Below are 15,386 nucleotides of genomic sequence, written 5' to 3'. Positions count from 1 at the left end.
ACTCAAAAGAAAAAGCAAGCAGATCAGTTTACTTTCAGTATTTCTTAAGCTCACATGCAGGGATTTTGAGAGGAAAGTGACACCAAGCATGGCAATATCACCTAGCATATTCACTGAGTACCTAGAGTATTAACCATATACAAAGTCAAATGCACTCAGTCCCCGGATTGAGGTGCTCCATTTCAATTCAAAACATAATCTCAGCAAGCTCTGTGAAGGAAAGCTCTCCACTCTTGAGATCACAGTAGAAGAAATATTATCAGAACTTGGTGTCTGGATGTTGTGTGAGCTGTTAGAGCCAAATCGAGAGCACAGCTTTTAGTTAATGTGCATAAAATATTACATGGCAGCTCTGCCCAAATCTGCCAGTTTGACTTGTTTTCTCTTGACAAGAGATGGATAACAGCCTAATGTGGGAAGTCATCTCCTGTGTGAAGCTAATCATCAAGGGGAAAACAGTTCAGGTCTAAAAACACCCCATGCCTTCAACGCATGTGAGGCTTCCTGAAGAGCACATCAATTAAGAACTAACAAATTAGATTTTCTGAATTTTAGAGAACAATACAAATGAGAATGATGACAGAGTAAACGAATTCTACCTAGTCCTTTGGTGCACACAATTTCTATTTGTGGACACGACACAGTATACTTCAAATAAGAGGTGAAATACTCACTGAAATGTTTTAGGGAAAGTATTTAAGATCTCATAACAGAAACTTAAAGGCAAGTAGATCAGTTTTACATTTTATTCAAAAGGTATCATCTTTGGATATGAAAGGCTTTAAATGACACCAAGGATAGAAATTAAGCCAAGTCATCTACACCACACGAAGTCTGCAGAGAGATTCTTGTGTTACCCACTTTGACCATGTTTGGCAGATGAAGTAAAATAGGATCACAACATACAAAAGTGTCACTTTTTCTAACACACATGAAGCCTGGGAACTATCTTTTTCTAACAAATAAAATGGTGTTTTAAAGGAAAAACACAGTCGTGACCATTTCCGAATGTTCTTTCTAAGTATACAGCACTGTGCGCTTCTGCCCAAGGCACAACACAAATCCTATGACACTTGCTTTGTAATCTTCTTGTAATGTTGGAAATGTCACCTCTTTTTCTGAAGTACACCGTTAACTAAATCCAGAAACAGCCGTCAATTTTGCATTCAGGATTTGATTTAAAACATTTGACTCAAATACATGACCTGGTCAAGTGAAAGGTCTCCATGGCAGGGAGGCTGGAACTAGGTGATCTTTAAGGTCCCATCCAAGTCAGGAACTTCTGTGTTCCTATTTACCAATCTACCAGCTCACACCCCTGGACATAACCTTGATACACATGTATTTCATGAAACACATACAGATCAGTGCCAACAAAGACTGCAGTGTCTAGAAGCCATCAGCCAGAGCCAGCTTTACAGTAGCCAACATCAGCTAACAGCCTGCGTGGTTATCGCTTATTTTGATAACTGCAGTTCCACAGTGCTGTAATCGTACATCAGGAAAGTTCTGGCAAATCTCTGCAGGACCACAAACAGAGAATCCAACATCTGCATATTCTCTACCCACAAAACTGAGTCTACAGCACTTCATCAAAGCCAGACTGACATTTATGCTAGTAAGCAGCAACAGAGCAATTTTGTCTATCCAGTTATTTTGAACTAAGTATTTTGGATTTGTGGACCTATCTTCTTTCTGACACAAAACGACATTCATTAAACAATTTTTAATCTTTTCATGTTATTAGATTAATGAAGAAGAAGGCACTCATTCTGAACCAAGAATAATACACAGTTAACTATTATTCTGTATGATTCCATTGCTCCTCTCCTTTGCCTAGTTGTTGTTTTTTGTTGTTGTTGTTGTAGATAAGCCTCAGGAGTAGAGACTGTATTTACAAGCCACACAAACAAACAATCAGCAGAAGAGTTAATCTCAACAGAAGAGTTCATAAACTTTGAGAAAGATGAAAACGCAAACTCTGAAACTAGGTAAGATTTACATGTTACACAAACCTCCAAACATGAGAAGTCCACACTGACATTCAGATATACCCTTGGGCATGACAAGGCTTTACATGGCTATCTTTTCAGAAGTCTTTTGCTCAAATAAACAGCTTTTGTCTATAGAAAAGTAGATCTTACCAATGCTCAAACAACTTTTTTATTGTATGTGAAATAGTTTCTTCCAAAACCTATTCCACACCCATATGAATACAATCTCTATGGCATGGATTTACAGAACAAACAGACCTATGGATTTATGTGGTATTAGTTTGATTTTTATTCCACAGAACAAGAAAAATGCATACAATTGTGAAGGTTTACAGTTTCGCTATCACACAATGTGTTCACATCTTGCAGTATGTGGCATTTTTCTTCAACCCTCAGCTCCTAGAGCCAAGAATACTACAAGGGAATTTAAACCTCTACCCAAGTCTGCAGGCTTAATAACTGTAAAGGGAAAGCTTGTGAAAATGTGGATCGATTGTTCCATAAAGACTCAGAAATTGGAAGGTATACCAATTTTCTTTCCAATTGCAGGATTTTTCTTGAAAATGGCTGCAAAAAAGGAGAGTTCTGGAACAGGGGTTGGCAAATTCACTTACCAGCAGCAAATTGGAGACTTCCTGGTAAGAGACAACATAACTCACCTGACCTTGCTAGAATTTAATTTCTGTTTACCAGCCCTTTGTTTACAGGCTCATCTCTCAATAGAGAGGAGAAAAAGAAGCAGAGGAATAAGAGAAAGACTCTGTAATTTCATCCAGTGGAATGCTACTTGGTATCAGGGATGTCCCACAGCAAAACTGAGGGGCATTTTGTTCTCAAGATTTTTTGCAGTGGTTACTTCAGGCCAAGGATGCTGGTACTCAGCACTGCATTGCAGACCTTGTCAGACTTGGATTTCTTACATCTGAGCCCTGTGCCAATGAACCAGAACGATGCCACACACGAAAATCCAACATGCCTATGGCAGGAAAGAACAGGCTGAAGCAACAGCGTCAGTCAAACCCAAGAGACAAGTACCTCTCCTATGACTCACCAAGTTTAAAGAAAAGGCCTGTTACCGGGATGTTGGATCCAGGGCTGTCTACAGCTGGTTTGGAAAGGCATAACAACAAAGGCATTGCAGAAGCAAAATACCAAAGACTAGGAGCTCTTAAGGGCTGAAAACTAGGAATAAACGAAGAAAGGGACACAACAAGTCAGAAGACAACAGTGCAAATAAGTGAGGCAGGACCACGTGCATGATAGAAATGGTTGGTTTAATTAATTGCCTATTTTTCTTCCCATGGGATCACTACATTAACCACAGTACTGGACGGTCCCATGCAAGGAAAAAACTGAGGTGTGCTGTTTGCAGGATCCCTGATTCACCTGTTGCAGAATAACATTTCTAGTTTCCAAGGAAGGAAGCAGGGAGGGAAGGAGCAAGATAGAAAACAATGTAGCTGTAGAGGAATTGCATTCTGTGCTGCCTTCTAGTACCATTTCTGACTCAAGTTGAATTAATCCCCAAGACCACGCTGTCATAGGTAATGCTATTGTATTCTGGTTTTCATATGATTGATACAAAATGTAAATACAAAGGCAGCTGCAATGGAAACTTTACTTCAAAGTACAAAGCAAGCATTTTATTTTCAGTTAATCACTTTTCCAGGCTCCTAAGAGCTCAAAATATCAGATATTTGCTCTACTTCAAGAGATGCACCTTGAGAAGACCACCAAACAAACTGGTTTTTTGGTAATTCCTAACCAGAGGAGTTGGATTCCCTTGCATAAGAAAAGGTTTATTCAACCAATATCTGAAGTATTTTAGTGCCAGCATGATCTGAGCATGTATAATACAGTACAGGAGCAAGACATTATGTACAAGTGAAAATCCAAATCCAAAACAAAAATCCAGCCTCCTACTGCTAATAGCTACCATGTCAGCTGGATGCAGATCACTTTGGAAAGCTATGATTAGGCAGTGGGAAGTGTCTTGTAAAAAGAGTTCTTATCTGAATCACTGAACCAATGGTTTCTTATCAGCTCAGATACTTCTGCATCTTTAAAATGGAGGCAACATCAATTCTTCCTTAAACAGCTTTCAAGTGTTCACAACAGCTTTCTGAAGGAAATGAGTAGACTAAGAGCTTCTACTCAACCTGCAACCATTATATGGTAGGATTTTAAATCTGTCTCTTGCCACTGATTTATGTAAGCAGTGATTGTTTTAACAAGTCAGAAATCCAGCTCCCATGACAAAGTAATACAGCTTTAATTTCCAGCAGCAGAGAGGAACCTCTGGTGATTTAAAGTAGTCAAAAAATATTTTTTTGAGAATTTCTCATAACCAAGTCTATAAAGACAACCCCAGAGGAAAATATTTGAGGCAAAATAACAGGGGCTCTAAAGCCTACATACCTTTACCTACATAGACAAATAGATGCCTTAACAGTGTGAAATTCAGTACCATAAAACACCAACACCACAGGCTTGTCTTCTAGAAGTCATTACTTCTATAGATATCATGAAGACCAAGGAGACCAGCAGAACTCGCAGGATGCAGGGAAATTTCAGACCCACAGCAGTATGCAGGTGCTGCGTCTAAATTCTGTTCTGACACAGCAAATACTTTGTGAAGCAATGTGAACAAAAGTGATGCAACATGTAAATGTTGCCTTACACACACCGCTACATCCTAACAATTGTGCAAATTTTCAGTTTCTTGTTAAAGAAACCCAACATCAAAGCAAGAATAAGTGCCATGAAAAATTAGTATTATATTTCAGCTCAAGCATTGCTTTTTAAAAAGTAAACAAATAAGACAATTTTTAAAAAACGGGTTTTGTGATATTTACCTTTGAGTAAGACTCATCTGCTTACACAGTACCATATAGCTCTGCACTATACAGCTTATTATTTGTGCCCTCATATACACTCAATAGGAACATGAGCCAGTACTTGCACAAAAATCAATCCTTACCTAGCTCAATGAAATCATAGTTTCTGAGATATTATTGTTGATTTTCGTTGGCCATCAAAATCCCAAAAAACTACCATGATCCTTGGTACGCAGGAATGCTTTAGGTGTTGTATAAAACTGCTCTTTGTTTTGCACATTCCTTCATTTTCCCATGCAGAAAATAATGGCAAGAGTAGCCACACAGAATATATTCCCTCTTGAATCAACAGTTCAAAAGCTTCAGTAATGTGAGCATTTCTACAATGACCATAACCTACCTAAACTGTGACTTTGGAGGGGAAGAAGGAAGTTCAGTTTTCATTCCTATTTGTCTTGACCTCTATCCTAAATAAACAGATGGAGCAATGGTTATCAGCACCAGCTGTAACTCTTTTAGAATCATGGAATCCTGTCCAGGAGGAATCAGACTCTGGCTGTCAAAAAGGCTACAAGCAGCACCCAGAATGCAATAAATCTTTTTTATTTCCAACCTTAAGTGGTTTCAAACCAGCAAGATATTGTCAGTGTTTCTCCATCCCTTTTGCCCATTCTATAAAGCACAATTTCACAGCACATGTGGTGTTTGAGAATCCAGAACCCCAGGTATTAGTATGCATGGGACACAGAAAAATCTCCAGGGGGGAAAAAAGTAAACAGCATACAGTTGCACCCCAAAGTATGGGAAAAAAAATACCACCATCTGCCAATACAGAAAAAATAATTACCCATTCAGTACTGGAACTCAATTTCTTCGCCCACACAGCTAATGTGCCCTTATCACTAGACTAGAGCTGGACATCTCAGAAGATCAAGGAATTCACAGACTGAAGAAAGAGTTTGTGGGTACAGCTGTACTGCAGAGTAAGCGTGACGCTGAGCATCTCGGGCCAATGCGCAGAGTCTGCATTCCTGGCCCTGAAGCTGCATTAAAACTGCGGCTTCACGCTGTCCTAAGTTTGAGGCTTGACTGCTCAGAAGATCTGCAAAAAATAATGACTAAAGGCATCGAGGAATGCAAAAAGCAACTTCCAAAATGGACAAATTCTCAGCTAGTGTAAATCACCACAGAGCAACTAGAAGCAGCTACACCAGTGGAGACTTCCATTTACAAACTCACTTATTTCCAGCATAGCTTCACATGATCAAACCCCAAGTGATCTTGCACTAGTACAGGACCTGAAAGCTTTGCTTTACAAATTAAATACTTAACAGTTTTACAGCACGCTTACTACAAAGCATTAGTAAACCTTCCAGAACCTGTACATATGTGTTCTGGTACATATATAGAAAAAATATATCTGGTAGACATAATTTTTAAAAAGGTAATTAACATCAATGGCAAGGCATCTCAAAAGGAGTTTCAAAAACCAGTGCACTTAGCAACAACCAACAACCAACCATTCCAAGTGGTCCACACCAGGGCTTTAACTGCAATATGCCTTCCAAGCTTTGGGCATAAATTTTCTAACTAATTCAGAGGTTGCAATAATATATAAATACTCTCTGATATCTCAATATGAATTTTAAAGGCTTGGTATTTTTATTTTTGCTTTGAAGTGATAAATGTTCAAGAAAACATCTGCAAGGGCTTATTCCTTGCCCTGCTGACAGAAACATAACTAAATTTGGCCTTAGATCAACAGTGATGGGGGCTCAATTACACAGTAATGCACTGTTGTACACCACCTCATTTAATTATAACACAGGGCATTATTTATACCTAAATACACTTTTACTTGAACAGCAAAATCTTTTAAAAAAAAAGAAAACTCAAGCAATATGAGCAGCATGTTTAATCTTAAAACATAGGGAGCGTTTCCTCAGTTTCAACACTGCTAAATTAAATAAAGCCATTGTTCAATTACCTGTCCTCAGCTCATAAAATCAATTGCTTTCAAAACCTCGAAGATGCATCAACTCTCAATCAGTGATAATGTAAATGAGCAAAAAAAACAGCTGAGTTTTCCATCACATAGTATGTGTGGTAGACATCACAACTGAGAAACATTTTAAAATGTGTATAAAAACCAGGATTTTTTTCGAGGAGCTGTATTTTTTATATTCAGTAACAACATACCTTTTAATCAAAAGTAAGTGGAAACCGGCCTGTCTTTACTGATTTCAGTGGAATTGGGCTGCTCCACAACAAGTCCAGGATGGGCAGTGGTTTATACTATGCTCCAACACACCCCATCAAAAATAAAAAAATAACTCTAACAGAAAACCTCCCTGCTTTTCTCTTAAAAATGAGATGTACTGTTACAGATGCATATTAAAAACATTCTGGTACGTAGGTAAAAAATACCAAACAAACCAACCAACAAATCAAATCAAAAAAACAAACCCAACATTTGTAAATCAACAGTCTAGACAGACTATCATCTTGAAGTCTAAAATATCAAAAATCACAGGATCTACTTCTCACTCCGTATGGTTCTTCCCTCCTCCAGTTTCAGCTAATTCTTAATTTAACTCATTCAAATATCTCTGCCAGAGAAAGTCAAAACAATAATGTCAAATTTAAGAAATGCAGAAGGTGTTAAACATAGCAATACAGTGCCAGTCTACGTGGCAGTGTATTAGGAGCTAAGCTGAATACCAAGCACCTCACCCAGACAATGTTCAAATACAAATAATGACTTTCTTCCCTTAGTTATTTATCCATTTGCAACAGTACATTTTGTTTTTCTTACAAAAGGTCTTAAAGTTTCTTTTACATGTAAGACACATTAAAAGGGTTTGACATTTAAAAGACACATACAAAACCCACGTCTGCTGACTTAATCTGTCACAACTGCCGGTGTCAAGTATAACAGCATGTAATTTTTTTATGGTGAAAAGGCATCACAGGTTCCCCCCTGCACATACATTCTCTTAGTTTATACATCTATGCTTACCAATACGCTCAATTGGCCTTAAGTAATTGAAATATAAAGCAGGTATTACCTTACGCCCATCAATTGCATGCAGTTCACATTTAAAGGAGTCAATAAAGCCATCAGCTTTTCTTCATTACCACTCTGTAAAATGAGGAGAAGATTATGGAAAGGGTGGAAAAAAGGGCAGAGCTCTGTGATATCCATCTCCTTAGCAAGTCTTTTCCAAAGTATCGTATATTGAAATTTGTACTGTGGCAGGAGAATGTTGGATGTCTAAAGAATCTTCTGAACATTTTGAAACCAAGGGTAAATACAGAAAAGAATTTGCGAGTTACATGTGTTGCAAAAGATCACACAAAACCACCTCAATTTCTCTCTAACCTCATATTTCCTTTTTCTAATTTTACAGCTCCTCTGAAAGCCTTTGTCGAAATAATGTTCAGAATTTAACATATTTTCATAGCTATGGCCCAAACATTTGAAACAACTACATATCAATGCCCAAAAAATTTTTAGAAGGGTTAACCGTGTTTATAAAATGGTTCTTGTGCAGTCAGAAAGAATGAAAAGCACCTTTGCAATATACAATTGAACTTTACACCTTTTGTATAGGCTTCCTTATGCACTGCTCTGATAAAACCTATTTTCAAATACATCCTACAGTAGCAGTAAAAACCCAACGAAAAGAAAGATTTCAATATTTAAATTGCCCCTAAAAAGAACAGTCACAAAACAATAAAGAGGATTTAGCAGCTTAGAGCAAAAACTCAATATTAACCTTATAACCACCATAGTGGGGGATTTCAATTACATAAACAGGCTTTTACATTTGTACCAGACTAAAGGTCTGAAGAGCTTTATGCTAATTAAGTGGTTTGCTTGCAGCATCTCATGGAAAGGCAATGACAAAACAGTACTATTTTAAAAACCCCTTTCCTCGCCTGCTTCCACCCCCAAAATATGTTTTATATTCTAAGCAGCACCACCTAGCAGCTTCCAGGAGTTCGTCCTTCTTGTATTCACCTAAATGATTGCAAAATATCATGCTGTTAGCATTTGGCAGAAGACAGATTAAGAAATGCAGAGTAGGAAGCAAATACAGAATTAAAACAGAGAAGAGGAGAAAAAAGCCCACCACCCCGCTGGGTGATGGAGCTGTGACGTTAGCCAGCTTGTGGAGCAGCATCACCAGTACCTTGGAGACGGGCAGCAATTGACGCATCTTCTTGTCCAATCCTCAGATGGAAAGGCTTTCTTCGGACAACCAATGACTGCAAAATCTTGTGTCCAGAACACAGTCCCGCTGATAACAGCATGTCAGCTGAAGACAATGTCCCCACCCCCTGCCCCTATTCAGTATGTCACATTATACTTGGGAAGCATAATAAATTCCAAGACAAAGCAAGGCAGTGCGGCTTTTGAAAAGGTACAAATTACCAGCCTCCAAGGCTCTCACCTGCCTATTTGAATGGTAATATTACACTTCACTAAGTTCTTTAGAAGAGCAGGGATTATTAAAAAAAAAATCTAGGTATTATATCGTCAGCCACTTTCCAACAAAATACATGTTTGAAATAAAAAACACAGACAAAAGAGGATGAACTCTGCAACAGATTTGCTTCCAGACTCTGAGATCAGAGATAACCACGAGTAATGTTAAAGCAATATTTACATCTGAAGTCCTGACTTAAAATAGACAAACTCACGAGGGTTGCTGCAGCACAGGATTAAAACTGCATGTTAGTATTTTAAAAGAGCATGGAACAAGATAACCTATGGAAGTAAGACAGTATTCTACAAAGCTGAATCATGATGACATTGTGCAATACAAATAGAATGGAATTTCAATTCAGAAATTAGAAAAATAGCTTTTAGCATCTTTATGGCAGTCACAGAACAGAGTGTATCCTAGACCTAAAGGCAGAGGGTTTGAAAAACATACTGTATTACCATCTGCCAGAGAATTAAAGCCTCTCACCACAATGCTGTAAGAAAAATAGGAAGAAGAAGCTGTCATGAAAGAAGAAAAAAAACCCTTTGTGCTGTCTCCTATGTGTAATTGTTATAAGCCTCCAGTGAAACTCTCATTCCAGGTGAGGAAAGACACTGGGCCATGGGAAAATGCCGACTGGACGGCAGGTAAGATGGAAGCTCATCTGAAAACATCCCTTAACAAACAGCTGTAAGGTGCAGGAGGAGGGCTGTAGTCCCCATCCATCACAAAGAGCTTGGTCCTCCCCCCACAACAGCTCCTCCAGCTAACAGCAGAGGGTGACAGGAACCACAACAAACCAGCCTCTCCTAAAGGCGTCCCTTTATTTCAGGCATCCTGCCCTCACACAAGGCTAAGGAGGAGGAGGGTGACATTCAGGGCGTGCTCTTCCTGCCCATTCCCTTGGATGTAGACAAGAAATTTTCAAAAGCAGAATCTACATCTCATTATACTGGTGATTTTTCACTGGTGCATTTAATTGCTTTCTGAATGATATTCAGCTTTGGGAATTCACAACAACCTGCAACAAGGAGTTCCATCATGCCACTCACATGATGAGTCTCCTAACAGAGCTGTTCTGTGTTGCTGAACCCCAGCAACGGAGTAGGTAAGTTCAAAGCAAACTGGTTATTTCAAACATAGGCCAAGAAAGTTAATCTAGCTTTGAAAGAATTTATGTCTATGTTAAGGAAAGCTTAATCATGAGACAAATCAAATGACACAAAAATATGAATTGCCTTTGACTTGCTACCACTCTCCAGGTTCATCAGAAGGGGGGCCTGTCCACCACAGGCAACAGCCTTTTCTAAGCCATGGTACACGTTCCTCTTTTTTTATTTTAATGAAGTAAAATACTGGGCACAGTTGTGAGTTGTTTCAAATCAATGGTAAGTGAAAAGCTCTGGCCAGCATGTGAGGAAGAAAAAAGACTCTTATTACGATTGCATTGTTTGTGCAACAATCCCAACAGCTGGATTTCCTGCAGTAGGAGTTATTGGCCTGTATTGTATCAACACTTCAGAGACCTAACCAGATTAAAATACCTCTTTGCACATTCTGGTTTGGCAATGCATCTAGCAGTTCCTAACCAGGCTTTTGAACATACTAGGTTAGAGAAGTGTAATCACATTTTTCCTTTGTGCTCAGTAAGGTGGTATTTTAATCACACAAAAGCTGTTTCCTCTAATACTTCAATTAGCATAAGCATTACTGTCCAAAGAAAAAGCAAAGCTGTTGCTCTTGATTTAGAAATGTCCACCCTCTATGCCTAATTAGATCAGTTAGTTTTACTAAGCAGTAGGTTTTTTTAAAAAAAGGTATTTACAGACAGGTTGGAATTCATACATGCAATTCTTGAAATTCATCATGGTTCTCCCACACTGATTAGGAGTAGGAAAATATTATCTTGGCTAACTTTATTACTCTCAAAGAGCCACTGTATTTAGCAAATCAAAACCTAAAATCATATCAGCACCTACAGCTCACCAACAGGTTTGCTAAAAAAATAAAGGTCAGGCACTGTGGGATGAAGAGAAACCCCTCGGCCACTCGAGCAAGCAGCTTGGTGGTAACCACAGAGCCGAGAGGAGTCCTGGCTGATGGCATTTGGGAGAAGCGGGTGGCACTGGCCACAGGAGTGACTGCTGCTGGCACAGGCTGGGCTCCCACCAGAGGGCTCTGCCAACACAGCTAACACTGCTTGGCTATGCAGCTTATCAAAAGCAATCCTGCAGCAATTGGCCACAGCTACCTAATCAAATATTCATTTGCAAGCATTTGAAAACAAACCATGCATGCATGGGCAGAGATGAATTTCAAGTTCTAAGCAGAAGTACAGGAATACAGACCATCAACCTCACATAATACTTCTGTTCAAAGAATGTCAAACTGACTTTAACTAAGCTAATAACATCTCTTACAGAGCTCCTTTGGGCAGGTTAGAAATCACAATTTTGCAAAAGGGCACCTGCATGCCACAGCTGGCCTGGGAATTTCTTAAGGCAAAGACAAGGTGTGAAATGGGGAGCAGAGAACACCATAGCAAAGCAGTGTCCCTGCTCCTATCTCAACAGACAAAAGCTGGTAGTAAGCAAAAACCACTCAGTGGTATTCACTGCATCTGATCAAGTTCATTGTCCACAGCTTGCTCAACATTCTTTAAATGAAGTTCTCTACTTGATCCCAGCTCCAGATCACACCACTGCTGCTTCATTTGTGCTGGAACTAGACAGTCACCACTGCTAACCACAGATAATCAGGGCCTCAGATCACAGCTACCATCAGGCAACTAACCAGACCTATTTCTGTTACCCTCCCAGGAGAAAACCAGTTACCTCCAAGACTTCTGATCAGCTGCTGCTATGCTGTCACTGCACTGCTGTGTCTGGCCTGCATTCTGCAGTAGCTGATTAGCAGCAAATGCTTATTAACTATCAGACATCAGTGGCTGCTTGCACCTGGCAGTTGAGCAGATCAGTAGCTGGAAGCTGGGAAAAAATAATATAATGAATCTATCTTTACAGACAAATACCCTATTTTACTCTTTCCTCAAAGTCTTCAAATTTCAACTGAATACTGAAAACTGAAAAACCTATCTGAATGCATGGCATGAATCACCAGTGCTTTTTCAATGCACCTACACTCAAAACCAAGGTGCATTCCTTTCCTATCCCTCCATACACATACAGAAAGACCAGCCAGACCTAAAATGTCAAGCTGGACAAAGCGAATTTTACTTTACCATATTATCACATCAGCTTTCCACAATGAAGACAATTTCCTAAAAAAATAACATCACACAAATTAAACCAAGCCATTATTATCTGATGGCAACATATAATGAGAACAAAATGGATTAACATGTTCTCAACCAAACTGGAAAAACAAAAAACAAAGATTTTTCCATATGAAGTTGCATACCATATGGAATCACAATTATAAATTTAAAGCCCCAGAATACTTTAAAACACTGAACATTTTCACACTAGCTAATGATACCCTGCTTTTGACATGTGACAAAAGAGCATGAGCCTGATGAATGTCCAACTATGGCCACTGGCTGGGGAGGGAAAATTCATGAGTACCACAGAATGACAATGTTTGAGACTGAAGGGATCTCTAGAGGTCTTTCATCCAACCCTTCTACTCAAGCAGGGTCACCTAGAGCACCCTGCTCAGGACTGTGTCCGGGTGGCTTTTACATCTCTCCAAGGATGGAGACTCCACCACCTGGGCAACCTGTGCCAGTGTTTGGTCCCACTGAGCTCAACACCTTAAGTTTCACAGTAATCTCAGGTAATCTCCTCAGGACCTCTGTGTTCTCTCTTGGCAGCTCAGGTCTAGTAGCACTGGAATTCGAGAGAAATCTTGCTCTGATAGAAACCATGGCAGCTTTATATTTGACTTCTGACCGTGTGCAGACCTAATATTTGCCATTGGTTGCCTGCCCTGAAAACCTGCACTTCCACTCTGCAAAATATACATCCCATGAGAAAATTGACAATATCTTTGTGAGTAGTCCAGCACATTTATTTTTTTTCTCAAACAAGTATTCATGATTACCTACCAACACAGAGGACATGGGCTCTTCACCAGAGACAGTGGGTTTCAAAATCTCTCATTTTTCCTCATTTAGAGTGTTTCTGGTGCCTTTATAACCAAATACTCTGGTAGCACAGGAATGCAGGGTGCTGTTGGGAAAACAACAGTCTTGATGCATTTGGGAGGGTTGAGAATTTGTTTTTTTCATCAGATTTGTTACTTCATCCAGCTCAGTCCATGGCCAGTGCCCTAAACAGGTCCCTGAGAATGAAGACCTTGAACAAGAAAAGTGCTGCAACAAGAGGGAGGGGAATGGAAACTCTAAATTTGGATTGCCACTGCTACAAAGAAGGCAGTCCAGAGTTTAGCAATGAAATATACTCCATAGAAGTAAATTAAAATACACCTTTTCCCTCGCACTCCAGGACTGCACAGACCTATGAGTGATCAGTGATACACATCCACACACACCATCCTTTTTAATCCTCTGAGGCTTTGGAGTAATAAAGTATTTAAACAAATATCCAAGTTATAATCAGAGCACAAGGCTTTTTGTGCTTCTGACAGACTACTAGGCTTATTGGGAGGGGAGGAGTTTTTTGGGTTTGTGGGGGGTTTTTTAAATTTTAAAATTGTTTTAGCAAACTCATATTTTATTTTCAACGTCGCTGCTTTTGGAAGGGTCCCATCATACCATTAAAATACCCATCAATTCCTTCTTTCTCATTTAACTTTCATTATATGTAAACCAGCACGTGAAACTGAAGTATGGAGTTAAATCAGAGCAAAAAGGTTTTTAACCATCCAAACAGCACAAGGTTTTGGGAACAACTGCTCAAAAAAAATGTCAACAAAAAACCAAAGCTAGGTTGAAATAATATTGTTCGGGAAAAGGCATTTATAACTAAGTACTCTGAGAAACACATGATAATAAAGAGGAGCAAAAAACAACAATTTCAGGTTTTATTAATAATTATATTATACTTACTTCCCACTTGTTTAGGGTTAATTTCTTTATGCCTCTTGCACTTCAACACTCAGCAGTCTCTCACAAGTAAATGGGCTGATTTTATAAGCTGTATAATAGGTTCAACCAGGAACACAGCAAGATCCTAATTTTAAGCTCTTGTCACAGATGAAAAACACCAAAGCAACACTAGTATGTGCAAGTGACAGAAAAGCAACTCAGAAGATAATGCCTTCAAGAACAAGTTCCAGCATGGAGCAATGTTACCAAGGAGGAAAGGTTTGGCACCTTCACTCTGCCTCTCCTATGAGATGAGTCAGGCACTGTGCATGTGGACTCAAATATAGACATTTGTATTTGAAATTTAATTTGAAATTTAAAAATTGGAAATTACTTAGCTAATAGTGAAGTCTTTCAGGGATATGCTTTAAGAGGGGGTGTGTGAAAGTTAAGAAATAAGCATTTAGTTTTGGCCACAACTCTACCAACCACTGAGCTGGGCAGCATCCTATCTGGAACTTTCAGTTAAGTAGACAGAGCATTCCATTTTTTCTAAAGAAAAAGCCTATTCTAAAGTCTGGCAGAAAGTACTACATAAAAAAAATCTGCAGCTTCATATAATGCAGATTGACAAAACCTCTGCCGGGTCTTAATTGATAAAAGATATTCTTGTCTATTAAGCCATCAGTTAAAAGCACCTCTATTACACAAGCATACAAGATACTGCAGTTACCAAATGCTGTCTTCATATCAAGCATAAATTACAGACATTGCACATAGGGGTTTGGTCACTAAGAAGAATTAGTGTATCAAAATGGGTCTTCAGTGCATGTGCAGTTATAGCACCAGTAAGTTCAAATTTGACACATAACAATTTGTTTCTCAGAATGCCTTTGTTAGTGGTGCTGATCTATCTGTTAAAACAATGCTACCAGATTTCCAATACAGTAGCAGAACAATGGAAAAAAAAAAGTCTCTTTGTCAAGGATTTCAAATGTCTTAACTCTTAAATCATTAGATACAAAGATGAAGCCAAACCTGAAAAAACCCTATA

At 38.9% G+C, this 15,386-nt stretch overlaps 1 protein-coding gene and 1 long non-coding RNA gene across 2 annotated transcripts in view; one reads left to right on the top strand and one right to left on the bottom strand.

The window, feature by feature from the left end:
• Nucleotides 1-15,386, top strand: part of LOC136360476 (uncharacterized) — a 254,845-nt gene that overhangs the window by 117,642 nt on the left and 121,817 nt on the right. The window lies entirely within an intron of this gene.
• The window catches only part of TNKS (tankyrase), a 126,508-nt gene that overhangs the window by 53,985 nt on the left and 57,137 nt on the right, over nucleotides 1-15,386 (bottom strand). Inside the window, 3 exon segments of the mRNA XM_066317746.1 lie at nucleotides 7,900-7,919; nucleotides 7,922-7,971; nucleotides 8,816-8,855. Coding sequence (XP_066173843.1) covers nucleotides 7,900-7,919; nucleotides 7,922-7,971; nucleotides 8,816-8,855 — 110 coding nt within the window.

Source organism: Sylvia atricapilla, chromosome 4 (assembly GCF_009819655.1).
Source record: "Sylvia atricapilla isolate bSylAtr1 chromosome 4, bSylAtr1.pri, whole genome shotgun sequence".
In the NCBI taxonomy this organism is placed as follows: Eukaryota; Metazoa; Chordata; class Aves; order Passeriformes; family Sylviidae; genus Sylvia; species Sylvia atricapilla.
The sequence above is the reverse complement of the archived record's forward strand: the minus strand, read 5'-3'. Positions and strand labels throughout refer to the sequence as shown.